This window comes from Piliocolobus tephrosceles, chromosome 16 (assembly GCF_002776525.5).
Source record: "Piliocolobus tephrosceles isolate RC106 chromosome 16, ASM277652v3, whole genome shotgun sequence".
In the NCBI taxonomy this organism is placed as follows: domain Eukaryota; kingdom Metazoa; phylum Chordata; class Mammalia; order Primates; family Cercopithecidae; genus Piliocolobus; species Piliocolobus tephrosceles.
The window spans coordinates 73,807,949-73,834,561 of NC_045449.1; the positions used below are offsets into that span (position 1 = coordinate 73,807,949).

Below are 26,613 nucleotides of genomic sequence, written 5' to 3' on the forward strand. Positions count from 1 at the left end.
CATCTTCTGGGGGAGGGGGGAATCTATTAGTTTAAAATAAAAAGAGGCTCGAGACCAGGAAGCTTGCATCCAAAGAGGCGTGGAGAAGGCGTGGACAAGGGTGGAGTTGTGTGGACCAATGCCGAGAACAGGGAGGCACTAGAGGCAGGCTGAACCGAGCAGAGTCAAAGAGAACATTTGGTTCCCGGACTGAGAACCCAGCTGCCAGCAGCCCGAGTTGTCTAATGGGAGAGTTTCCTAATGTCCTTGAACTTGCAAGATGCAAGACTTTGAACGGCCCTTGCCCACCGCAGTGAGGAGTAGTTGATGCCCATGACCTTAGGGAGCTGGAGTCCTGCGGGGTTTGAGGGGAGCAAAGATAACCATTCGTCCTGGGAGGGAAGGAAGCTGGATGCCAGAAAGGCTGCCCCAGTATGGAACTCAGAGCAAGGGGGACATCCAGGTTTCCTTCTGCGGGCCTGGGGCTCTTCCTAGGGGCCAGATGCCTTCTCATGAGTACACGAACAGAGGTGGGGGCAGCCAGCAGAACTCCTAAGACACAAAATGAGTGAACACTGGAAAGGGAGCTGAGACAGGCCTGCAGCAAAGAACAGACACCAGGCTTTTCCAGTCTCTAGGAAGGACTCAGAGTCCATCAAAATCAAAACAGCAATGCAAGATGCTCAAAGCACCTCGTGGCAATTCTTACACATCCCCTCCCCAAATCCTGAGACAGGACGATGGACAGAGAAGCTAAGGCGGCTGGGCGTGGTGGCTCATGTCTGTAATCTGAACAGTTTTGGGAGTCCGAGGCAGGCAGATCGCCTGAGTCTAGGAGTTCGAGACCAGTTTGGGCAACATGCTGAAACCCCGTCTCTACAAAAAAAGCAAAAATTAGCTGAGCATGGTGTCATGTGCCTATAGTCCCAGCTACTCAGAAGGCTGAGGCGGGAGAATTGCTTGAGCCCAGGAGTTCAAGATCAGCCTGGGTGACATGGAGAAACCTCATCTCTACAAAAAACACTTTAAAAATTAGCCAGGCTTGGTGGCCTATGCCTATAGTCTCAGCTACTCGAGGTGGGAGGTTGAGGCTGCAATGGGCTGTGACTGCGCCACTGCACTGCAGCCTGGGTGACACAGCAAGACCCTGTCCCCCCCCCCCCAAAAAAAGAGAGGCCAAGTGCAGTGGCTTATGCCTGTAATCCCAGCACTTTGGGAGGCAGGCGGATCGCTTGAAGTCAGGAGTTTGAGACCAGCCTGGCCAACATGGCAAAACCCCGTCTCTACTAGAAATACAAAAATTAGCTGGGGGTGGTGGCTCACACCTGTAATCTCAGCTACTTGGGAGGCTGAGGCAGGAGAATCTCTTGAACCTGGGAGGCAGAGGTTGCAGTGAGCTGAGATCGTACCACTGCACTCCAGCCCCAGTGACACAGCAAGACTCCATTTCAAAAAAAAAAAAAGAGAGAGAGAGAGAGAGAGAGAAGCAGCTAAGGGTAGATCCTTGACAATAAGAACCCCCATTCTCCTCAAATGCATCCACTTCACATTTGTATTTTGGAATGGTGATGTCCTTGTCGATTTGTATTTTCAATTATAAGCTGCTGAGTGCATGACACCTCTGAGACGCTCCTTTTATAATGTGCCTCCCAGAATGCCATCTTCGTTAAGGTTCCAAATGCCTTGTTTTTGTTGATGGAAAGGATAGCAATGCCAACTTGGCAGTTGGCACAAAGAATTCACAGATGGAGTGAAGCCAGGATCTACAACTTGCATCAGCTTAAGTGTACAAAAAAAAGGAAAAAAGAATAGCCAGGCATGGTGGCTCATGCCTGTAATCCCAGCACTTTGGAAGGCCGGGGCAGGTGGATCACCTGAGGTCAGGAGTTCATGACCAGCCTGGCCAACATGGTGACATCCTATCTCTACTAGAAATACAAAAATCAGCTGAGCATGGTGGCACACGCCTGTAATCCCTGTTGCTCGGGAGGCTGAGGCAGGAGAATCACTTGAACCCAGGAGGTAGAGGTTGCAGTGAGCCGAGATGGCATCACTGCACTCCAGCCTGGGAGACAGAGTGAGACTCTGTCTCAAAAAAAGAAAAAAAAAGGAATGATTTTAGAAAGCAAAAAGTAAAAGTGCCAATGCTGGTTCTGAACCATCGGACTGGGGCACGATGACCAGTTGATTTCTTTTCTTTTCTTTCTTTTTTTTTTTTTTTTGTGAGACAGAGTCTCACTCTGTCGCCCAAGCTGGAGTGCAGTGGTGCGATCTAAGCTCACTGCCATCTCCGCCTCCCAGGTTCAAGCAATTCTCCTGCCTCAGCCTCCAGAGTAGCTGGAATTACAGGCTCCACCACACCCAGCTAACTTTTGTATTTGTTCTTTAGTAGAGATGGGGTTTCACCATGTGGGCCAGGATGGTTTCAATCTCCTGACCTCGTGATCCGCCCGCCTCAGCCTCCCAAAGTGCTGGGATTACATGCATGAGCCACCACATCCTGCTGACCAGTTGGATTTCTGTGCTGCTCAAAGCCATTGATGACCAGTAGGTAGGGCCAGATTTCTGCAAAAATAGGCCATTGTATAATTCGAAAGGAAAGAACAACTTGGCCGTTCCTCAACAAAAATACACAGGCTCATAAAACAAAAAGCTGTGCAGAAACTCCTCCACCAGAGAGCCATTCTTTCCCAGAAACCTGCAACTCTTTAAGAATTAGAGCACCTTTGAGAAGCATGGAGTCTCAGCACCTGCAGCTGGCAGGGGTGTTAAACTGGTGATGAAGATAGCTGAAGTCTGTTTCCAGGACGAGAGGGCTTTGAGGGGGCTGGAGTAGGGGGAGCTGCCTGCAAGGTAAAGATGTGGGAAACCCCCCGAAGCCCCAAAGAGAGAGGGGAGTGCAGGGGAGGAGAGGGGTACCAGATTTATTCTTCACGATGCTGTTGGGAAGCGGCCGGGCTGCTGGGTTGGAGCTGACACAGGCGCAGCTGGGGACCTGCTGTTCACCACACATGTTCCCTTCCCATCCCCTAGGAGCCACTTGGCCGCTAAAACTTGGCCTGGAGCAGCCAAAGATTTTGTGACTCACTGTGTGAGTGGTGGGGGTGGGTCTTCTCTAGCAAATATTTACAGGGCATGAGGTTAAGACACCTACTACCCAAAATTCATTGCCCAAGATTTGGTGACTTACACCCTAGAAAAGAGAGTCCTCCTCAATGTAGAAAGTGGCAAAGTCACCAGAAAACCAGAAATGAGCAAACACAAAGAAATGACACAACATTCTCCCCTCGTCTCCTTTTGAAAGCCCTCATTCCACGTGTATGAGCTTCCTACGGCAGCTGTGACAAATAACACGAACTTAGCAGCTACAACAACCCAAATGCATGACCTTACAGTCCTGGAGGTCTGAAATCTGGAATGGGTCTCACGGGGCTAAACTCGGGTGTCAGCAGGGCTGGTTCCTCCTGGAGGCTGTAAGGGCGAGTCCTTTTCTGGCCTTTTCCAGCTTCTAGAGGTCACCCCCACTTCTTGCTCTCCACCCCTTCCTGCATCTTCAAGGCCAGCAGTGGCCGGTCAAGTCCTTCTCATACCTCATCTCTCTGACCCTGACTCTCCTGCCAGATCCTGCGAGTGCATCAGGCCCACCCAGATAACCCAGGATCATCCCCCATTTCAAGGTCAGCTGCGCAGCAACCTTAATTCCATCCCCAACTTCAATCCGTGGCCACATAACCTGATATATTTACAAATTCCCTGGACTAGGACATGGGCATCTTTGGGGGCCGTTCTTCTGCCAACCACACCAAGCCGAGGACACTGTAAGGAGCCGATTTCCAACTCGCAGGACAGCCTCTGACCTGCTCACCCACTGACGGTGAAACCTCCACGCAGAGTGACTACTCATTTAGCAGCAGGGTGAGGACCGAGGCCTAGAACCCACGAGAGAAGTGCTCCTGGGCCCCAACGTCCCGGCCAGGGCAGCGAGAATGGACACAGGAGGGCTGCAGGTTCATGACTAGGACCTGCCCACAGAGGCCGCCTCCATCTAAGGCCTTGGTTTCCTGTCCTGGCCTAAAGGGCTCCACCAGTTCCCAAACAGGAAAACAAAAAGAACAGAGGTGCAAAAGTCTCCTCCAGAACCCTCCTGGAGGTAGCCTGGAGCCACTAGGAGAGAGGTATCACCCCAGCCTCTTCTCTTGCTCACTCTGTGCCGTGCACTGGCCTCAGGGCCACCTTGGGCCAGGGGTCAGGATGCAGCGGTCAGCAGGACAGACCCGGTCCTGGAAACCCATGGAGATGGCAGTACCCACTCACTGGAGGGATGCAGCCCATGCCCGCTAGTGACAGGCAGGGGCAGAGGCAGAGGCAGGCAGGGTGTGGGGACCACAGGATGCAGCCTACAGCCGATTATTCCTGTGGCCGTGTCACTGCCAGACTGCTCAGGAGCAAAATGCACTGAACCCGGTCACCTGCCACATGCCCGGCAGAAACTGGTTCATCTGCTTTGCCCTCAAAGCCCAAGCAACAAAGAACAGGGAAATGGCAACACCTTATTAAACACGAGCCAGATGCACGCAAACAAGGATTGCGCTCCCCCTACTGCAAAACATCTGCTGCTGGCATGCCTTGGGGGAGGCCCCAGCTCCCTCCACCTGCCCAGAGCCAGGCAAGCGCCCTACCCATCATTCTGGGAACCCCTGGCTTTGCAGGTCAAAGGGCGATATGGAATCCCGTAGGCAGCCAGGATCAGGACCTAGTCCCTGGGCGGCAGGGCTGGGGAAGGTAGCTCCTTCAGTCTCATCACGAGGATAATCCTGTGCGGGGCCACCACGACTTCTCGCAGCTGTGCTGAACTTCAAGTTACAGGATTAACTCAGAAAATAAAGATACTGGCTGCACACAGAAGCCACATTCAGGATACACCCGGAAAGGACGGGGCCCAAAGATGAGCCTCTATGCAGAAGTGAGAACGGGACATCAAGTCGTACTTAAAATGAAGGAACTAGGGCTTAGGGCATTCACTGCAGTGCTGGGATCTTAGACCACAGGGCAAGAGGCCCCTTGAGAGGCTGTAACGGGGCAGGACCATCACCAAAATGGTGGTGAGGGAAAACCTGGTGGCCTGTGTGGCTGTGACTCTCCTTTTGCAACTGTCCAGCGGTCACCCCGATTAGCACCCACTCCCTGGAAGACCCCAAAGCCTCTGCCTCCAAGGAGAGACCATCTGCCATTTATACACCCTCGATAGTAAATTTTAAAATCCCATTTCCCCCGCAAAGAGTCAAGGAAGTCAGGCCTGGGAGAAGAAACTCTGGGACCAAGGAAAGACTAAACCCAAAGGGCAAGGGAAGATGCATACCCAGCCGGGAAATCAAAAACCACCCCGAGTCTGGCTCAGGTACCCCCTACTTCTATGCTGTGCCTATAAACATGAAGCCTAAAGCGTCCCAGCATCTGTGAGTGAAGCAGGAGTGAATGCCTCACCAAACGAAACTGCAATTGGGGGGACATATTAAAAACACCCAAAAGCATCACAACTGATCTTGCCTCGAGAAAGCATTTAAGTTACAGAAAATAAAACTCAAAAGGCTGTCAAATGACATCTGTAAAGTACGCCCTTTCCCCCACTTCTAGAAGGTTGAAGATGAACTATATCAGACCACTGAATTCAGGCTCTCACTCAACATGCAAAAAGCAGCCCACAACTGAAGTGTGCCAGCCAGCATGGACGCAGGCTTGGCACCCGCAGTATGGTGGCTTCGTAGTGACCAATCCAGAAAGACCACGGAGAAAACACTGCCACATCTCAGCGTCTGCAGCCCATACAGACAGACACATGTATTACCCTCTAACACCTGCACAGACTCACCGCCCAAGGCTCAGCAGCAGAAGGGCAGGCCGTCCCGACGGGACAGTGGATTTGGATTCTTTCTCTTTTCTTTCTGTTATACATGTGACACAAGCCACCACAGGCAGAAATCGAACTCAGTCTTACAGTGGTCCGATTTCTCTCATCCTTTGAGGATGGTTATGTAAGTTCCGAAGACAGAGTAAAGAACGTATTTCAAATCAGATGCCACCAGACAGCTCATAAAAGCAGATTTATTAGAGATGCAAGACCAGGTGCTCAAAGGACAGGTAGGATAAAAATGCCAATAAAGCCAACAGGATAAAAAACACTGCCACCGATGTGAATGGAAAAAGGCTTCCAACATCATTGTCCCGTATTTTTGGGGAGGGTGCAAAGTTACGCTCTCTCCCGTGCACTGGCCTCATTAACAGCAATATAATTCAAACGCAATACAAATGATGTACAATTTGATCGTAAAATCATCCTCGGCCGCCGTCACCTTCACATCCCAGAGCCACCCGCTCCCACCGCTTAACGCTGGATGAAACGAAGTAGCTACTCTTACAAGAGAATTCAGGCCTGTGACAAAAATCAGGGTCCCTCAGCCAGGGAAGAAGGGGAGCTAAAATGTTCACAGGAGGTGGGGTGTTGCCAGGCAACCTGATTAGCTCTGCTCCCCATAGCATCCTGCAGGGACCCAGCCCCCCGCCAAGTTATAAAGATAAGAGTACACATATGCACAAAATAGTGAATCCTACATCTGCCTGGAATCACTTTCCACCTGATGGACGGCACAAAGTGGAGCGAAATGTTTTGTGTTAAATGTTAAACGTGGAAAATCCAAATAATGGTCATTAATAACAATGTTAAAATGTTACCATTTGAAATTACTTACCACATCCTAAATGGTAACTTATGTGTCAGGAATTTAATATGCTTTCCATAATCCTTGCACCAAGTCTTTGAAGTAGGTAGAGTATAGATGGGGAAGTTAAGGCACTGAAGAATTAACTAAGTGCCAGAGGAGTTGGGGGTTTTGTTGTTGTTGTTTTGGTTTTTGTTGTGGTTTGAGTTTTTTAGGTTTTTTTTTTTTTTTAGCAGAGTCTCACTCTGTCACCCAGGCTAGAATGCAGAGGCTGATCATGGCTCACTACAGCCTTGACCTCCCGGGCTCGAGCTATCCTCCCACCCTGGTCGCCCAAGTAGCTGGGACCACAGGTGCCCACCAGCATGCCCAGCTAATTTGTTCATTTTTTGTAGAGATAGGGTCTCTCTAGGTTGCCCAACGAGGTCTTGAACTTCTGGGCTCAAGTGATTCTCCCAAAATACAGGGATTATAGGTGTGAGCTACCATGGATTTGTATTTGAAGCCAGCAGTCCATCTTTCTACATCATGTTCTTAACCACTGCATCTTACTACCCAAAACTGTGGGCAGAGACCAGTGGGTAGGTTCTGCAAATTCAGTGCCTTTATCCTGAAGCCTGGGGAATGCTTTCCAGGCTGAAGTGAACCGAGATTGGCAGCTAGTGGTAACATGGGATTAGTCCCACCTCCTTGCACTGTTATGAACCACCTGGCAGAACGTTTGTATATGAATGGTGGGCACCCTCTGTAAGACAGAGGGCAAAGTGGTACAATGGTTTTCTGGAGCTGAGACGTCTTGGGCCTAAGGCCTAGTTCTGTCACTCGTAACTGCATGATCTTGAGGAAGTTACTTCTCTAAGCATCAGCGTTCTCATCTGTAAATGGGCATAACTGCAGTCCTGACTTCATGAGCTTGTTCTGTGGGTTAAGTGAATTCATACATGATAATTAGGAACTAATAACGCAATCACCAAAATTGCTAGAGGATTAAATAATTCCACAGATAAAAACTTTTTTTTTTTTTTTGAGATGGAGTCTTGCTCTATCACCTGCACTGGGGTGCAGTGGCACATCTTGGCTCATTGCAACCTTCACCTCCCAAGTTCAAGTGATGTCACCTGTCTCAGCCTCCCGAGTAGCTGGGATTACAGGCTCACGCCACCACACAAGCTAATTTTTGTACTTTTAGTAAAGAGGGGGGGTTTCACCATGCTGGCCAGGCTGGTCTCGAACTCCTGACCTCAGGTGATCCGCCCATCTTGTCCTCCCAAAGTGCTGGGATTACAGGTGTGAGCCACTGCGCCCAGCCATGAAAACTTTCTTTAGCCATAGTCTCACCATAAACATGCCACTTACAAAAAAAAATGCATACAATAACCACACTCAGGATACAAACAACAACCATTAATGAACTTTGTAGTTAATACTAAAAGTTACTCCTCACTTTATTCTTTATTTGCAAAAGCTTTCATGGTTCTTAAAAGTGTTTAGTATTCACCAATTCTACTGTTAACGTTTCTAATGAGAATTTTCTAAAACTGAGGCACAGATTTGAAAAAGTGCTCTGATCAATCGGTAACAGATTTGGAATGGAATTCCCAGGCGCCAGTCTTTGCGCCCACCCGCTGGCAATATGCTGCCTCACGTGAGCATCTTTAAGACCTTTTTATTCTACATAAAAGAACTAGGTGCCTTCTGGTAGAAAAGAAAGTAGATCTTTGGGATCAAGTCGCAGCTTCTCATTTGAACTTGACCCAGACAGTAAAACAAACTTTACCATAATGAAGGCGAGACTAACTTTTGTTATGTCTTTTCTATTCATTTTCTATTTCTGAATCGAATCTGAACTACTTTGTGGCCAACATACGACACCAGCTTCTGAGTGTGGGAATCACAGGATTTCAGGATTCAGCGGCTTCCGGCAGGGTCCCCTAGGTTATGTTTAGCAATCTTCAGTTGTTTTTCCGTGTTTTCTTTCCTTCCTTTCGTTCCTTTTTTCTTTTTCTTTTCTTTTCTTTCCTTTTTTTTTTTTTTAAAGGAAAGAACAAGGGAGCCCAGGCGGAACGGAAGTGAGTATCCCGACACGCGGATCTTAAACAACCCAGACCACCAAGCCCGACAGGCCAGGAAAGCTGAGCGCGCGCCGCGGGGGGACACACACTTTGGGGGCTGTGTGGGCGCGCGCCGGCACCCCACAAGTTCCCATTCGTCTGCTCCGCCAATCCAGTCAGACAAAGACCGCAAGTTCCCCGGTCCACGGCTCCAGAAAGGCGGGGACCAGTCTCCCCGAATTAGGCCCATTCCGAGCCCGGGGCGCCCTCACTCGCCGCGGGGGAATGTCCCCGGGTGCCCCTGCGTGAACCGGGTCCTCCCGCAACGCTCCCGTTCCTGCTGGCGCCCTGCACCCCGAGGACGGCGACCGGACCCCGGCCCCTCCCCGGACCCGCGGCTGCAGGCCCACGCGCCCCACGCGCCCCGCGCGTCCCCGCCCCAGCTCCGCCGAGGGGGCGCTGCTCGGTGCGCGGTGGACCCCTCGGACCCCGCCCCTGCGGCCCCGTCCGGGCCCCAATACCCACCCGGGTCCCGCTGCGGGGGCCGGATTCGCGCCGGCTCGGAGAGCCGCCACCGTCGCCTCCGCCGCTGCCGCCGCCAGTGAGGCGCGGCGGGGCGGGGACGCGCAGGGAGGCCCGGCCCCCGGCCCGCCCCCAGGCCCGCCCCCGGCCCGGCCGCTGCCTGCCCCGGCCGGGCTCCCTGCCTGCCTTCTGGTCCAGCCCTGGGCCCAAGCCTCTCGTACCCTGCTGGCCCTGCCTCAGGCCTCGCCGCGCCCCGGCCCCGGGGACTGTGCCCCGACCCGAGCCCCGCGTCCCCGAGGGAAAGGCAGGGCCCCTCGGACGCTCCGCGTGCGCGCAAGCCCTCCGCTGCCGCCCTCTGCAGGGAGATTTCTCCTATTTGGGGCTAGGAAGGGAAGACACGCTCCGGAAGCCCCCCGGACGTCCCTGCTTCCCAAGGAGTCTCCGTAGGACCCCTGGAGAGGGGCGCCGGAGGCCCCTAGGGCCGGAGATGGAAAAGCGCGCGCCATGCGCGGGGTCCCCTGCCTCTGGTGCCCCCAGCCCGCCTGCCACTCCCGGGCGCTTAGCATTCTGGGGTCCCCAGGAGCCCGGCAGGTCCCTACGAGACCTTGAGCCGCCCGCTGGGCACACGCTGACGCCGCTGTCGCTTTACAGAAACTGAGGCCGGCCGAGGGGGCACCTGGGCGCACAGAGCGATAAAGGAAATGTATGGTCATGCTCTAATTACAGTCTAAGGGATGACACGTCGAGATGGCGCGGGTCTCTGCGTGCGTGGAGATGGCACAAAGGCCGCGCCGCCCCCGGCGGCCCCCGCCCTCGCAGCGCGCGTGGTCCCGGCCCCGCCGGATGTTGACGGCGTCACCTAGCAACGGGAGATGGCGGAACCCAGCGGCGCGGCTGGCGGGTAAGCCGGGCCGAGGGGCGGCGGGTCTTGGAGCCGCCAGGCCGCGCTCTCCTGTCACCGCGCCAGGTGGCCCCCACGTCGGCCCCTGCCTCGCCCCTTCGCCTCCACTCCCACTTCCTCTCGCCTGTATCCCTTCTCTCGCCATTTTGCTGGCTTTGCCCATCCACTGTGTTCAGGCCCCCCCCCGCCCCCCGTCCCCCGCCAACCCTTCTCATTTCTTCCCTCCTGTCCCTTTGTCCTCGCTCAGCCTCTCTCTTTCCCCTACTCCAAGCGCGCAACTCCCTCTAAAACCCGGGACCGCTCGCTCTGCAGTCACCATGGCAACCACTCTGCGTGGCGGTCCCTGCGCGCAGTCCTCCTAAGAGCAGAGGGCTCTGCAGGGCGCGGGTCTGTGGGATGCGGCCCCTGACCTTGCGCCGGGGCCACTCGCTGTGGCCGGAGACCAGCCTGGCCCCGTGCCTCTCTCCTGCAAGGACAGATCCCCTGTCACAGGCTTGGGGGTGACCCGCCATGGGAGGGGTCCCTGCGGTTAGGCGGCCCCGCGATGGACCGCGGTCACCGTCCTGGGGCCTGGGTGGAAGCACTGAGTGCACACAGGGAGGGCGGCTGGGTGAAGATCCCTGCCACCTGGCCGCTGCTCGCTTGGACTCTGTTTGAAAGGATAGAAACGATTGGAAAGATTTTGGCCTTTTTACCTTAGACACATCAGTATTGTTTCTTTTTTTTAAGGTGGGACTGTATGTACTGACATGGAAAGACTAAAGGTATTATTAATAAAAGGATAGGCATAAATGTAAAAGGATAGGTATACTATGATCTCTAATTCAGGGTGTGTGTTTAAAGCATAGAAAAATGTTGAAAGAATGTAGTCCTAAATGTTACCAATGATTATCTTGGGAAGGAAAGGGAAGATCACGGGAACTGTCGCTGTCTGTCTCGAACATATCTATATTCCTTTGACAGATAAAAATAGCTTGAATCTTTAATTTTTTTAAAAAAGCAATATATGTGTGTGTGTGTATATGTGTGTGTGTGTATATATATACGTGTGTGTGTCTATATATATATATATACCACGGCATTCTTGTGCTACATAAATCGTGGAGAAACTTAGAGTCCCTAGAACATTTACTCTGATCGCACTACTTTCTCTACTTTGTATTTCTTTTCCCCAGTTTTGTCCCAGACACGAGTTATATTTGAGGTGACTTTTCTGGGGTGATCTAATCCTGCTGTTCCTTCGATGTTTTAATAATTATATTTTTCATTCCTTCATGGAGCTTTGCTTTTGTGGCACCTCTGCCACCTGACAGGCATGATATAGTGTTATGGTTCCTGACAAACAGTACAAAGTCCTGACAACAGCCTGGGGTTGGGGGAGCAGAGAAGTAACAAGTAAATAAACAGACATGCAGAATTCAGGAGGGGATAAGGGCCAAGAAAAAGAAAACTGTTGCTTGAAACTGTTCAATTATTTCTCTAAAACCAGGTCTCATCCGGAAGATGGATTGGCTTCTGAGGGAGAGAAGGAAGGGAATAATGAAAGCCACATGGTAAAATTCCCTATGGAAAGTTATTCCGGGCTATATTTACTAGGAATTAAAGAGAATCAGAGGCCAGGCGTGGTGGCTCACGCCTGTAATCTCAACACTTTGGGATTTTTAAATAAAAATAAATAAATAGACCGGGCCTGTAATTCCAGCACTTCGGGAGGCCGAGACAGGCAGATCACGAGGCCAAAAGATCCAGGCTATCCTGGCCAACATGGTGAAACCCTGTCTCTACTGAAAATACAAAAATTAGCCGGGCGTGGTGGTTCATGCCCGTAGTCCCAGCTACTCAGGAGGCTGAGGCAGGAGAATGGCTTGAACCTGGGAGATGGAGGTTGAAGTGAGCCAAGATTGTGCCACTGCACTCAGCTTGGCAACAGAGCGAGACTCCGTCTCAAAAAGTAAATAAATAAAATAAAATTAAAAATAAATAAATAAATAATGAGAATTTGGACTTGATCAAGTAGTATATTATGTGATGACATTATCTTGCACTGGAACAAACTCAGTTAAGTTGAAGAGAGATTCATTTTCTTCCTACCCCATTCTAAAGTGTCAGTGATTAGTCAGGGATGCAAAGAATGTCCAACTTTGCGTTGCCCTGAGTTTTTCAGAACTCATTTCCTGTAACGAAGGATGCAAAAATGATTATGAAAAGCACAGAGGGCCGGGCATAGTGGCTCATGCCTGTAGTCCCAGCACTTTGGGAGGCTGAGGCGGATGGATCGCTTGAGGCCAAGAGTTCAAGACCAGCCTGGTCAACATGATGAAACCTCATCCCTACTAAAAATGGGAAAATTAACAGGGCATGGTGGTACACACCTGTAGTCCCAGCTACTCAGGCGGCTGAAGCAGGAGAATTGCTTGAACCCAGGAGATGGAAGTTGCAGTGAGCCGAGATCACACCATTGCACTCCAGCCTAGGCAACAGAGTAAGACCCTGTCACAAAAAAAAAAAAAAAAATTAGAAAAGAAAGAACAGATAAACTGAAGCATGAAACATGATTTTTTTTTTTTTTTTTTGAGACAGAGTCTCACTCCGTCTCTAGGCTGGAGTGCAATGGCACAATCTCGGCTCACTGCAACCCCCGCCTTCCGAGTTCAAGCAATTCTCCTGGCCTCAGCCTCCTGAGTAGCTGGGATCACAGGTGCGCACTACCACACCCAGCTAATTTTTGTATTTTTAGTAGGGATGGGGTTAATTCATGTTGGTCAGGATGGTCTCGATCTCCTGACCTCGTGATCTGCCTGCCTCGGCCTCCCAAAGTGAAACATGATCTCTTACTGATGCTGAGAAGGGTCTAAATGCAGTTTTCCCATTAGTATAATTTCACTATAAAGAATAAAACCTCACAAGGTCCTTTATACTTTGTTTCCTGATTTTTTTTCCTGCCACACCTTTACAGGCGTCACCACCAGAGAAGGATGATGGTCAGAAAAGTGAAGAAGCTGTCGGTAGCACAGAGCATCCTGAAGAAGTCACAACCCAAGCGGAAGCTGCAATTGAAGAGGGAGAGGTCCAGGCAGAAGGGGAAGCTGCCTTGGAAGGGGAAACCACAGTGGAAGAGGAGACTGTGTCCTATGGAGATGCTGAAAGCGAAGAGGAATATTACTATTCAGAAGCTTCATCCGCTGAAGGGCAGATCAGTGCTACAGATATGACTTACCCATATTTCAGTCCTCAGGAACTGCCTGGAGAGGAGGCACACGATAGTGCTAGTGGGGAAGCTGGTCTCGAAGGCTCCTACCAAGAGGCCACCGGTCCACCAGAATCCAGAGAAGAGAGGGTCACCTCCCCAGAGCCATCCCAGAGAGTCTTAGGCCCGTCGGAGCAAATGGGCCAGGTCACCTCTGGGCCAGCAGTAGGCAGATGGGTGAGTAGTCCTGACTTCTGTTTTGTGCCAGTGTCTCACAGCCTACAGGGTTTGTCACCCTATGTGAGGAACTTGGGGATACACTATAAATACAAACTGCAATCCCTGTTAGAAATTTCTTAGCAGGGCTGGGTGCGGTGGCTCATGCCTGTAATCCCAGCACTTTGGGAGGCGAAGGTGGGTGGATCACCTGAGGTCAGGAGTTCGAGACCAGCCTGGCCAACCTGGTGAAACCCTGTCTCTAGTAAATATGCAAAAATTAGCCAGGTGTGGTGGTGCACACCTGTAATCCCAGCTACTCAGAAGGCTGAGGTGGGAGAATTGCTTGAACCTGAGAGGCGGAGGCTGCAGTGAGCCAAGATCGCACCATTGCACTCCGGCCTGCGCAAGAGTGAGACCTTGTCTGAAAAAAAAAAAAATTCTTAGCAAGCTTAGGTCTCAGAATTCACGGTCAAATGCTGAGAGATCCTGGACTCTGCTTCAGTGTTCCCAAGCCCAAGGCTGGAGGCCTCCATAGCTGCCATCCACCTAAGGGCATCCACGTTTCCAGGCTTCCAGAGCAGCATTGTCCAATATGGTCCATCAGTCACATGTGGCTACAGAGAGCTCTCCAAATGTGACTTGCAAGCTGGAGAATGGAGCTTTTAACTGTTTGTAATTTCCATTTAAATAGCCACCTGTTGCCAGCAGCTGCCATAATGAATAGTGCAGTTCTAGATAATAACAATGAGACAATAGCTGCATTCTTATATTTTTTCATTAATTTTTTTTTTTTTTTTTTTGAGACGAGGTCTCGCCCTGTCGCCCAGGCTGGAGTGCAGTGGCGCGCTTACTGCAAGCTCCGCCTCCTGGGTTCACGCCATTCTCCCGCCTCAGCCTCCCGAGCAGCTGGGATTACAGGCGCCTGCCACTACGCCCAGCTAATTTTTTTGTATTTTTAGTAATTTTTGTGTATTTTTAGTAGAGACGGGGTTTCACCGTGTTAGCCAGGATGGTCTCGATCGCCTGACCTCATGATCCGCCCGCCTCGGCCTCCCAAAGTGCTGGGATTACAGGCATGAGCCACCGTGCCCGGCCCAATTCTCTTTAAACAATCACAAAGTTACAGAAAAAAATGAAGTGCAGTAAAACAGATCTTTTATTTTCTTAAACATTGGAGAGTGAGTTGTGGATCTGATGCACCAAAGCCTTCAAATGCTTCTGTATGTGTTTCCCACAAACAGCTGTGGCACAACCTTCAACATCTGGAAATTGAGCCAGGCGTGGTGGTGCATGCCTATAATCCCAGCCCTTTGGGAGGCCAAGGCAGGTGGATCACTTGAGGCCAGGAGTTCGATACCAGCGGGGCAACACCCTAAGTAATGCCTGAGCATTCCTTGGAAATGGAGCAAGGCAATTTCCAGAATTTTTTTTTTTTTTTTTTTTTTTGAGATGAAGTCTCACTCTGTCACCCAGGCTGGAGTGCAGTGGCATGATCTTGACTCACTGCAACCTCTGCCTCTCAGGTTAAAGGAATTCTGCTGCCTCAGCCTCCCGAGCAGCTGGGACTGCAGGCACACACCATCACACCCGGCTAAAATTTGGTATTTTTAGTAGAGATGGGGTTTCACCATGTTGGCCAGGCTGGTCTTGAACTCCTGACTTCAAATGATCCGCCTGCCTCAGCTTTCCAAAGTGTTGGGATTACAGGCGTGAACCATCGCTACTGGCCGGTATTTCACATTTTTGATGCCATTATAAATGGTTTCCAATTGTACGTTGCTAGCATGTAGAAATACAATTGGTTTTTGTATCCTCACCTGACATTCTGCCACATTGCTCAAGTCCCTCACTTTTAGACTACCTTGTTTGTAGAATCCGTAGGCTTTTTCACAAAGATAATCATGTCATCTGAGAAAAAAGGCAGTTAACTTCTTCCTTTCCAATCCAGACACCTTTTCTTTCTTTTTCTTGCCTGATTACATTGGCTAGAACCTCCAGCACCATGTTGAATAGAAGTGGTGAGAGCAGACCTCTTGTCTTGCCCTGATCTTATGGGAAAAGCATTCAGTCTTTGACTGTAAGGCGCCATATTTGCCGTGGGTGTTGTAGATACCCTTTATCGGGTTAAGGAAGTTCCCTTGTATTCTGGGTTTGTTGAACGTTGTTGGGTGGTGGTTGTTGTTTTTTAATTATAAGAGGGTATTGGGTTTTGTCAAATCCTTTTCTGTGTCTGTTCAGAAGACTGTATTTTCCTTTTTCATTAGTTACTTTGGCAGATTACATTGGTTAATTTTCAAATGTGCAGGCCGCCCTGCACTCTGAGATAAACACAGGGAGCCACTTTGGAGCGATGTGAATATGGGTTCCTCATTAAACTCTTGGTTTATTTATATTCTTACATCTGCATAGACTCAGGCTCTGCATGTGATTCACTGGGTTATAACCTGTTACTGTCATTATGTATTTTGATGCTCAGTTTGGCCAATGAGGGCCCATTTAAACCAGCTTTTGTGTCGTCTGATGCACCTCCATCCTTCTTTGAGAACTTTCTTGCTTTCTGGCATGGACTGCCCCGTCTTAGAATCAGACATTTCTCCAGGAGCCCTGTTTCTGTTAGTGGAAAATAGAATTTAGAAGTTATGACTTGGGTGCTGGGGTCCTCATTGATGCTGGGGTGTCACTGTCCCCAGGCCGTCTCAGTGGCAGGAGATAGGACCTGTGTGCATGTACCATCCATACTTCCCCCACATTTATGTATGTACCATGTACACAGATATTCGCTCACATCTATATTTATTGGAATACACCCCTGCCCCCGGCCTTGGCTCACAATAGCACCTCTAATTCCATCTCACCTCCATAAGGGGTCCCTCCCAGTTTTCTCCTCTTCCATTTTTTTTTTTTTTTTTTTGAAATGTAGTCTCGCCCAAGTAGCTGGGACTACAAGCACTCACCATCATGCCCAGCTAATTTTTGTATTTTTTGTACCAGGGGGGTTTCACCATGATACCCAGTCTGGTCTTGAACTCCTGGGCTCAACCAATCCTCCTGCCTCAACCTCCCAAAGTGCTGGGATTACAGGCATGAGCCACCGCGCCCGGCCTCCTGTTCCATATTTGTAGCTCCTTTTCCAACAGGGAGAAGCCTGGCCCCATGATCCTTACTATATTCACCAATGTGATCAGTCCCCCTGGATGTGACCTGTCTCCCACTTTCACTGCCTTGGCTGCCCCGACCCCCAGCATAGCTTAGGTTTCAGTTTTTCTGGAAGGGGAGATGGGAGTGTGGAAGGGAGGCAGGGAAAGAGGCTGCTTTATACTTCTGAGCACTGACTATGGGCTAGACACCGTTCTGTGTTGTCTTAGGATAACAACCCTATGACATAGGAACTATGATTGTGCCCATTGTACAGATGAGGAAACTGAGAGGTGAAAGGTCATTGCATAGTCACCCAGCTGTTGTGGCAAATGGTAGCTCTTGCTTCAAAGCCACCGTTCTGAACCACAAGGCACCCATCCCTCCTACTCCCCCACCCTGGGAAACCCGAAAGAGTTTCTAAAAGTCACTTTGGAGAATATCAGGCTTCAGTATTTGGTGAGCCCTAATTAAGTTTTATGATCACAAGTGACAAATATAAAACCAAAACCACTTTTAAAAATTTATCAACAACAACAGGCCAGGCCTAGTGGCTCATGGCTGTAATCCCAGCACTTTGGGAGGCCGAGCCAGGCGGATCACTTGAGACTAGGAGTTCAAGACCAGCCTGGCCAACATGGTGAAACCCCGTCTCTACTAAAAATGCAAAAATTAACCAGGTGTGGTGGCGCACTCCAGCCTGGGCGACAGAGCGAGATGCTATCTCAAAACAACAACAACAACAATAACAAAAACCCTGAAAAACAGAGCTGAGGAAAGCCATTAAGGGGAGGGTTTCTCATAACAAAAACTATCAGAAAAGACTCTGCAAAACCCACAATGTTGCACACAGGTCGTCATAACCTTTCAAAACAAAAACAAAAAAACACTTCCTCAAGGACAGCTGCCCAGCAACTGCCTGTCAAAACTTTGAGTGATGCCACCCTGTTATTGATCCTTACAGCCAAGGAGAATTATCTTAAAACAATTATGTCATCCTCCTCATTTTTCCTTTATTGACTTTCATCTTCCTTTACCTCCCTGAATGCAAACATAATTTACTATGGCACCTGTATTTCCACTGCAATGCCCTATCTCCACATAAATATCAGTTTCCTTTACGGAACCTCTCTCTGTTTGTTATTTAGGATGATACATTGCTCAAAATTTAACGTAATTGTTAAAGTAATAGGAAATCACTTGGATATAAAGATCATCATTTGACTTTTGCAAATGTTCAAAGTGGAAAACATCTAACTCTTCCTTGCCCAGGGAATTCAAAAGTGGTTCCCCCAGCTCACACCTGTAATCCCAGCACTTTGGGAGGCCACAGCGGAAAGGCTGACTAAGGCCAGGAGTTTGAGACCAGCTAGGGAACATAGCCAGACCCCACCTCTAAATAAAATATTTAAAAATTAGACCAGTGTGGTGGTGTGCACCTGTAGTCCCAGCTCTCTGGAGGCTAAGGAGGGAGGATCACTTGAGCCCAGAGCTTGGGGGTTGCAGTGAGCTATGACTGCAACACTGCACGTCAGCCCAGGTGGCAGAGTGAGACCCTTACTCAATAATAATAAAACTAATAATAATAAAGGAGTGGCTTCTGCCCATCTGGATCTGTAGCTAAGTGTAAACACCCAGGCACGAGAATGCGTGGGTCATGGGATCTTTTGCTCCTACATGCTGAGCACCTCAAGGACAGGAAACCACGATTCTGAGCACCCTCTTCATGAAAGCATGCGGGAAAGCCTTGGCTCCCAGCCAGGGTCTCCCAAGAGGACTGTTTCCTCTTCTCTCCTTTCAAACCAGCCCCCTTTAGGGAAATTTCAATAAGAAAATGTCTTCCCTTCATAAAAAACACCCGACTCGATTTTAACTTTATTTGTTTATTTTTGAGAAGGGGTCTTGCTCTGTTGCCCAGGCTGTAGTGCAGTGCTGTGATCTTCACTCACTGCAACCTCCACCTCCAGGGTTCAAGCGATTCTTGTGCCTCAGCCTCCCAAGTAGCTGGAATTACAGGCATGCACCACCACACCTGGCTAATTTTTGCATTTTTAGTAGAGACGGGGTTTCACCATGTTACCCAGGCTGGTCTCGAACTCCTGGCCTCAAGTGATTCACCTGCCTCGGCCTTCCAAAGTGCTGGGATTACAGGCATGAGCCACCGCACCCGGCCAGGTTTTTTAAAAAATACACAGGTGACTATATTTTGATTCTGACAACTTTCACAAATGTAATGAGTTAAAATTGAATAACTTCTCAGTGGCAGTTAATCCCTTGTTGACTTAGTTTGGGTTGTTCTTGCCACAGACAGGATCCACAAGGGAGCCCCAGGGGCAGGTGCTCCCGATGGGCGCATGGCACCGCTTCCGGCTGAGCCACTGGAGCAGCATGGAGTCCTCGGACCTGGAGGAGTTCGTCCCACAGGAGCCAGGTGCCGCCCACCCACTGAGGTCATCCTGCTGTGGCGGCAATGAGCCACCTGCACGGGCCCTTCTGTGCAAGGGACGCCACTCGTTTGTCATCCATTTGTTACCTGTTTCCTGAGTGGCTGTGAGCTGAAAGAGAAAAATCTTATTAACAGATATGGATAACATTTATTGGGCGTTTACTGTTTTATCTCATTTAATCCTAACAGCGACTGATGAAGTAGGAACCTTTCTGCATTTAACAACAGTTCCCCTAAGGGCATTAAGGAACTGGTTGGATTAAGTGACAGAATGCAGCCTTCGCTGAGGTTCATTGATGCCCAGCCCCATCTCCTGACAGCCATTTCTCACTACCTCCTGGTCTCAGAGCGAGGCATGCCGTGACAGCACCCCCAGGCCTGAATCTGTCTGCTGACTTTCAAAGGCTTTCCAGAACCCCCGTCTTCTTACGTAGTCCCGGCATCCCAGTACTGTGGACACGGGAGGGCAGATCAGGAAGTTGCAAATTCCCTGTGGTACCAACCTGCAGACAGTCCAAAACCTTGCATTACTTGCAAATGACATGAAAACAGCACCTGTCTAAATTAGTAAAAAACAGGCTGGGTGCCGTGGCTCACTCCTGGAATCCCAGCACTTTGGGAAGCCAAGGCCGGTGGATCACCTGAGGTCAGGAGTTGAAGACCAGCCTGGCCAACATGGCAAAACCCCATCTCTACTAAAAAATACAAAAATTAGCCAGGCATGGTGGCAGGCACTTGTAATCCCAGCTACTTAGGAGGCTGAGACAGGAGAATCACTTGAACCTGGGAGGTGGAGGTTGCAATGAGCCATGATTGAGCCACTGCATTCCAGCCTGGGCAACAAGAGCGAGACTCTATCTCAAAAAAACCAAACAAAACATAATTAGCCAAGCGTAGTGGCGCGTACCTGTCATCCCAGCTACTTGTCACTCCCGAGGGATTGAGGGAAGCTGAGGCAGAAGAACCACTTGAACCTGGGAGGTAGAGGTTGAAGTAAGCTGAGATCGCACCACTGCACTCCAGCCTGAGCGACAGAGCAAGACCCTGTCTCTAAATAAGTAAATAAATAAATAAATTAGTACAAAACAGAACAGGGATCCCTCCAACCTAGAATTATGTAAAGGCCAAAACTAGAGCCTCATTTATTATTTCCTTTCTTTTGCAGTCTTATCAGCTGTTTCACATTTTTTAAAAAATTCAAATCTAGGCTGGGCGCAGTGGCTCATGCCTGTAATCCCAGCACTTTGGGAGGCCGAGATGGGTGGATCACAAGGTCAGGAGTTTGAGACCAGTCTGGCCCACATGGTGAAACCCCCGTCTCTACTAAAAATACAAAAATTAGCTGGACATGGTGGCGGGTGCCTGTAATCCCAGCTACTCAGGAGGCTGAGGCAGAAGAATCACTTTAACTTGGGAGGCGGAGGTTGCAGTGAGCCGAGATCCCACCACTGCACTCCAGCCTGGGTGACAGAGTGAGACTCTGTCTGAAAAAAAAAAAAAAAAAAAAAAGGTGTCTAATCCACTAGTTAAGTGGCCACCTTTCTATTCACTCCTTATGTGTAAAGAAGCCTCTCAAAAATAATTTCCTTCCTGCCTACCTTTAAAACGGGGCCCTTTCTCTGGGATGCACTGAGTCAGTGAATAGAAGATGGGGTAAATGATGTTTCTGACCCACAGGCCGTTTGGATGCTTTTGCTGTCACCTTCCCATCACGCTGCAGGAGGCATGACAGCAGCTGTGCCGTTGACTCCCCAGAAGAGAATCACTGAGCCTTCTCTCCAGCAGCTCGGCAATGTGTCGCTGTCTATCCCCACAGTGATCCCCCCAAGGGTGCCCGACGCCCACCCCAGGGAAGCATACCAGCCAGTGTTCCAGGACCAGATCCAGCAGCCCAGTTCCGAGGAAGAGGCCGTGGCAGAGAACGTGGAGTCCGAAGGGAGTGATGAGGAAGGAGAAGATGAAGGGTCCCAACTGGTGGTTTTGGACCCAGACCACGTAAGGAAGCCTTCCCGGGTTTTACTTTGCATACACAGATGGAGAATGACTCAGGCCCCTTTCTCTGCCTGCACTGTGACCCACTCCTGACCCCACATGCTGTACTTGTATCTCGCCTGTTCACTGCACCGTTTATAGGCACTGATTGACCTGCCTCTTCGTAGGGTACTCTCTTCTAAGATTGGTACAGGTAAGGCCTGTGTTTCTCAACCCCTGCCCTGTGGGGCCGGGTCATTCTGTGCTGTGCCTTGTGTGGTGTTGAACGGCATCCCTGAGGTCCCCCCACTACATGCCAGGAGCATCCCCCCTTTGGTTGTGACCATCAAAAATGTCTCCAGGCCAGGCGGTAGCTCACGCCTGTAATCCCAGCACTTTGGGAGGCCAAGGTGTGTGGATCACCTGAGGTCAGGAGTTCGAGACCAACCTGGCCAACATGGTGAAACCCCGTCTCTACTAAAAATACAAAAAAAAAAAAAAAAAATTAGCTGGGCTTTGTGGTGAGCACCTGTAATTCCAGCTACTTGGGAGGCTGAGGCAAGAGAATCGCTTGAACCCAGGAGGTGGAGGTTGCAGTGAGCCAAGATGGCACCACTGCACTTCAGCCTGGGCAACAAGAGCGAAACTCCCTTTCAAAAAAAAAAATGTCTCCAGTCATTGCCAGTGTTGGGGGTGTGGGGCCCATCTTGGGAGCCACTGCCTTGAGGGCACCAATTGGATCGCAGCTCCCTGCTCTACCCACTGGCAAGGGGAAAAGGCAGATGTTGATTTCGTTCACCCATCAGGAAAGCTGCAGAGCTCCAGGAGCTGCAGGAAGGAACTGGGGGCTGCAGGGGGAGGTTCTGTCCCCAGACCACTGCTCCACCACCACCACCCCAGACCCAGCTCACCATCATTTTGCCAAAATATGCATTCAGTTCTGCAGGTGCCTGAGATGAGACCATGAGGTGCCTTTAATTTGTGGCTTCCAGAGTAAGAATCCCAAGCAGAAGCAGGGAGCACTCCACACGGAAGTCGCCTCTGGCCCACCAGGGGGAGACCTGTGGCCACGTGGGCTGAGCCCTGGGTTAGGCAGGAGGGTAACCAGGAAGGTAACCGCCTGTGGTTTTTCCATTGTTCTAGCCCCTGATGGTAAGATTCCAGGCTGCCCTGAAGAACTACCTGAACCGACAGATCGAAAAGTTGAAGCTGGACCTCCAAGAGCTGGTGTGTATCTGTCCAGTCTCCCACCCCGGCCGGATGCCCGCGTCCTGGTGACCCTGTTTCTCTCTCTGGTCCAGGTCGTGGCTACCAAGCAGAGCCGAGCCCAGCGGCAGGAGCTGGGGGTGAATCTCTATGAGGTGCAGCAGCACCTGGTACACCTGCAGAAACTGCTGGAGAAGAGTCACGACCGCCACTCAGTCGCCTCGAGCGAGCGCAGGCAGAAGGAGGAGGAGCTGCAGGGCGCCCGTGCGCTCTACACCAAGACCTGCACAGCCGCCAACGAGGAGCGCAAAAAGCGTAAGGCAACCCCGCGGCCCCACACGCCATCGGGTCCTGGAGGGGTTCCCAGGGAAAAATAAGATGCGTGTGTGTCCTGGAAGGATTCCCACCCTTTTAAGGAGGAGAAGGCACATAAATCAAATGTCTTTTTGCTGTTATTTGAGATGAAGTCTTACTCTGTCACCCAGGCTGGAGTGCAGTGGCGCGATCTTGGCTCACTACAACCTCCCCCTTCCAGGATCAAGCCAGTCTCCTGGATCAGCCTCCCAAGTAGCTGGGATTACAGGCACCTGCCACCACGCCTGGCTATTTTTTGTATTTTTAGTAGAGACAGGGTTTCACCATGTTGGCCAGGCTGCTCTCGAACTCCTGACCTCAGGTGATCTGCCTGCCTCAGCCTCCCAAAGTGCGGGGATTACGGGCATGAGACACTGCGCCTGGTCATACATATGTTAAATGGCACCTCTCAGGACAAAGCAGCAAATGCTGACGCTGCTAACAGCCAGGGTGTAGAGACTCAAAACTGGGAGAGACAGGTGGGCTGCAGAGGTCCAAGGACAGGCAAGACCAGGAGGCGAGAGCAGACCAGGGGTGGGGGTGCTGGAGGGTTTCAACAAGTGCAAATGCGAGGTTGAGGCCGGGGCTGGCACGACAGTGAGACCCTAGCCCGGGGCCCGACCACCGCAGGATGTGTGCGGCAGGTCAGCGGATAGCTTCCAATCAGATAAGACAGTGAGGGCTACGGCACATGCTATGCAACATTACCACTAAAGCAATGTGCTTGCACAGAGCTGGTCATGTAGGTGACCGGGCACAGTGGCTTCCTCTTGTGGCTATGTTGTATTTCAGTCTTTATTTTATTTTATTTTATTTTATTTTATTTTATTTTTTTGGAGATGGAGTCTCGCTCTGTCGCCCAGGCTGGAGTGCAGTGGCCGGATCTCAGCTCACTGCAATCTCCCCTCCCGGGTTCCCACCATTCTCCTGCCTCAGCCTGCCAAGTAGCTGGGACTACAGGCGCCCGCCACCTCGCCCGGCTAGTTTTTTGTATTTTTTAGTAGAGACGGGGTTTCACCATGTTAGCCAGGATGGTCTTGATCTCCTGACCTCGTGATCCGCCCGTCTCGGCCTCCCAAAGTGCTGGGATTACAGGCTTGAGCCACCGCGCCCGGCCGTATTTCAGTCTTTATGCTTTTTGATGTTTTCAACTTTACCAGTCAACTCTGTATTACGCTTATCATGGGGAAATGGCCTACACAAACCTGGAAGAAAACAGAAGTTCACGGCCATCCCAGCTATTCTGGAAAGAAACATTTTAAACCCTGAGAAAAGTGGAAGAGGTTTCTGGAAATTTCAGAGTTAGGGTAAGTGGGCACTTATCAAGAACCTCTCTCCAGTTACCATCAAATGAACAGAAAACACCAAAAGGAAAGAACGTGACATCCACGCTGAACTGAAAGAACCGCATCCTCCAGAAGTAACAGAATTTAGACCCTCCTGAAGGAGGACGCCTGCCTCCACCTGCTCCCCACACCTGCAGTGAGGCTGGAGCTGTGGAGCTGGGGTAGAGCACCCGCCGGCTCCCCTCTGCTCAGCGAGGCTGGAGCCATGGAGCTGGGGTTGAGTGCCTGCCGGCTGCCCTCTGCTAGGGCTCAAAGCGTGGGTGGGATTCTGAAAAGATCTAAATACTCTGGTGGACTCTGTGCTTCCTGGAGATTAGGAAAGGGCTGGAGCCAAGGCTCTTCAACCTGGCAAGACCTGCCTCAAATAGCACCATCTCTGCCTTCTCAGAACTGAAGAATTTGGGCAGCGGTCCCGGCCCTGACCGGGGGTCAGCCAGCACTGCACAGTCCCTTAGGTGAGACGTGGGGTCTAGCCCCTGGAGAAAGCCCACGGTCACCTGCCTCATCTGGGAGGGAGACGGAGCCCATCAGTCACTATATTAGGGTTCTCTAGAGGGACAGAACTAACAGGATAGATATATAGAGAAAGGAGAGTTTATTCAGTATTAACACAGGATCACAAGGTCCACGATAGGCCATCAGCAGGCTGAGGAGCAAGGAGAGCCAGTCTGAGTTCCAAAAATGAAGAACCTGGAGTCGAATGTTCAAGGGCAGGAAGCATCCAGCACAGGAGAAAGATGTAGGCTGAGAGGCTACACCAGTCTGTCTTTCCACATTTTTCTGCCTGCTTATACTCCAGCTGCACTGGCGGCTGGTTAGAGGGAGCCCACTCAGAGGGAGGGTGGGTCTGCCTTTTCCCAGGCCACTGACTCAAATGTGAATCTCCTTTGGCAACACCCTCACAGACACACCCAGGATCGATACTTTGTATCCTTCAATCCAATCAAGTTGACACTCAGTATTGATTGGCCATCACAGTCACTAAACCATCATGCCAAAATGTGAGTTACCAACCGGAGATCCCCAGACCTGAGAGGAGACTGAGCTGAACAGACAGGCAAGCCCAGCCCTGATTCCAAAAACAGAGCGTGCGGAGGCACCAACTGGTAGTCTCGGGAGATTTTAGAGGACGTTGTGGCTGTAAAGAGAACAAAGTGTTAGGAAAAGGGTTATGTGAAATTTAAAAATGTAATCATCATCCCAGAGCGTGCAGAGGCGCCAACTGGTAGTCTCATGAGATTTTAGAGGACATTGCATCCGTAAAGAGAACAAAGTGTTAGGAAAAGGGGTATGCAAAATTTAAAAATATAATCATCATCCCCCCAAAAGGCACTACTAGACAAATGAATGCGTTGAAAACTAAATTTCTTAACTAAAAAGCCAGTTTGAGGAATCTTCCCCGGAAATAGAGCAAACCCCAAAATGTTGGATATCTTGAGGAGGAGATAAAAGACGTGGACAATAGATCAGGAAAATCAAACCAATGTCCATAAGAGAGAGATTTCAGGAGATGAGAGGCAATAGCCAATGACCAGGAGAACAGATGCGTGAGTTCAGGAAAGAAGAATCTGCAGATAGAAAGACTTGTGACAGGGCCTGGCACAGTGGCTCAAGCCTGTAATCCCAGCACTTTGGGAGGCCGAGACGGGTGGATCACGAGGTCAGGAGATCAAGACCATCCTGGCAAACACGGTGAAACCCCTTCTCTACTAAAAAATACAAAAAAAAAACTAGCCGGGCGAGGTGGCGGGCGCCTGTAGTCCCAGCTACTTGGGAGGCTGAGGCAGGAGAATGGCATAAACCCAGGAGGCGGAGCTTGCAGTGAGCTGAGATCCGGCCACATCACTCCAGCCTGGGTGACAGAGCGAGACTCTGTTTCAAAAAAAAAAAAAGAAAGAAAGAAAGCCTCGTGACAGGCCATGCAGCTGAAAGAGGAAATAAACTTCCCCAGACGTTGCTGGTGAGATTTCCAAATTCCACAGCAAAAGAAAAAATGCTGTAGGCTTCTAGGTGGGCAAACCCAGATGGCCTCTTGAGGCCGGGCCTGGGCTGCGTTTTTATCAAGGTCTCCATCAGCTGCCCCTTGGAGGAACCAGGGAGAGCTCAATACCACCAGGACCCATCCCAGCCCAGATTTCAGATTGATTTGTTCTGAGAAGGATGAGGCAATGTTTGTTTCTGGCTTTCTTTTTTACCCTTAAGCTTCCAGATGATGCTAACATGTGGCCGGGCTGAATCTCAGAACTTAAATATAAATAGCAGGATGTCAATGCATACAGAATTCTTGTTTTTTTTTTTTTTTTTTTTTTTTTTTTTTTTTTTTTTTTTTGAGATGGAGTCTCTCTCTGTCGCCCAGGCTGGAGTGCAGTGGCGTGATCTCAGCTCACTGCAACCTCCGCCTTCTGGGTTCAAGCAATTCTCCTGCCTCAGCCTCCCAAGTAGCTGGGACTACAGGCACATGCCACCATGCCTGGCTAATGTTTGTTTTTTTCTAGATACGGGGTTTCACCATGTTGGTCAGGCTGGTCTTGAACTCCTGACCTTGTGATCTGCCCACCTCGGCCTCCCAGTGCATGCAGA

General features: G+C 50.4%; 2 protein-coding genes across 2 annotated transcripts in view; one reads left to right on the forward strand and one right to left on the reverse strand.

Annotated features, from left to right (window-relative positions):
* Positions 1–9,363, reverse strand: part of TBC1D16 (TBC1 domain family member 16) — a 97,841-nt gene extending 88,478 nt beyond the window's left edge. Inside the window, exon 1 of the mRNA XM_026455872.1 lies at positions 9,272–9,363. The gene's annotated coding sequence lies outside the window, so the exon portion shown is untranslated. The remainder of the gene's footprint in view (positions 1–9,271) is intronic.
* A 746-nt stretch (positions 9,364–10,109) lies between these two features.
* CCDC40 (coiled-coil domain containing 40) overlaps positions 10,110–26,613 on the forward strand; it is a 71,559-nt gene continuing 55,055 nt past the window's right edge. The window contains exons 1-7 of the mRNA XM_023212097.3: positions 10,110–10,169; positions 11,659–11,722; positions 13,126–13,593; positions 19,018–19,141; positions 20,973–21,151; positions 22,271–22,354; positions 22,429–22,648. Coding sequence (XP_023067865.2) covers positions 10,141–10,169; positions 11,659–11,722; positions 13,126–13,593; positions 19,018–19,141; positions 20,973–21,151; positions 22,271–22,354; positions 22,429–22,648 — 1,168 coding nt within the window. The 5' untranslated portion in view covers positions 10,110–10,140. The remainder of the gene's footprint in view (positions 10,170–11,658; positions 11,723–13,125; positions 13,594–19,017; positions 19,142–20,972; positions 21,152–22,270; positions 22,355–22,428; positions 22,649–26,613) is intronic.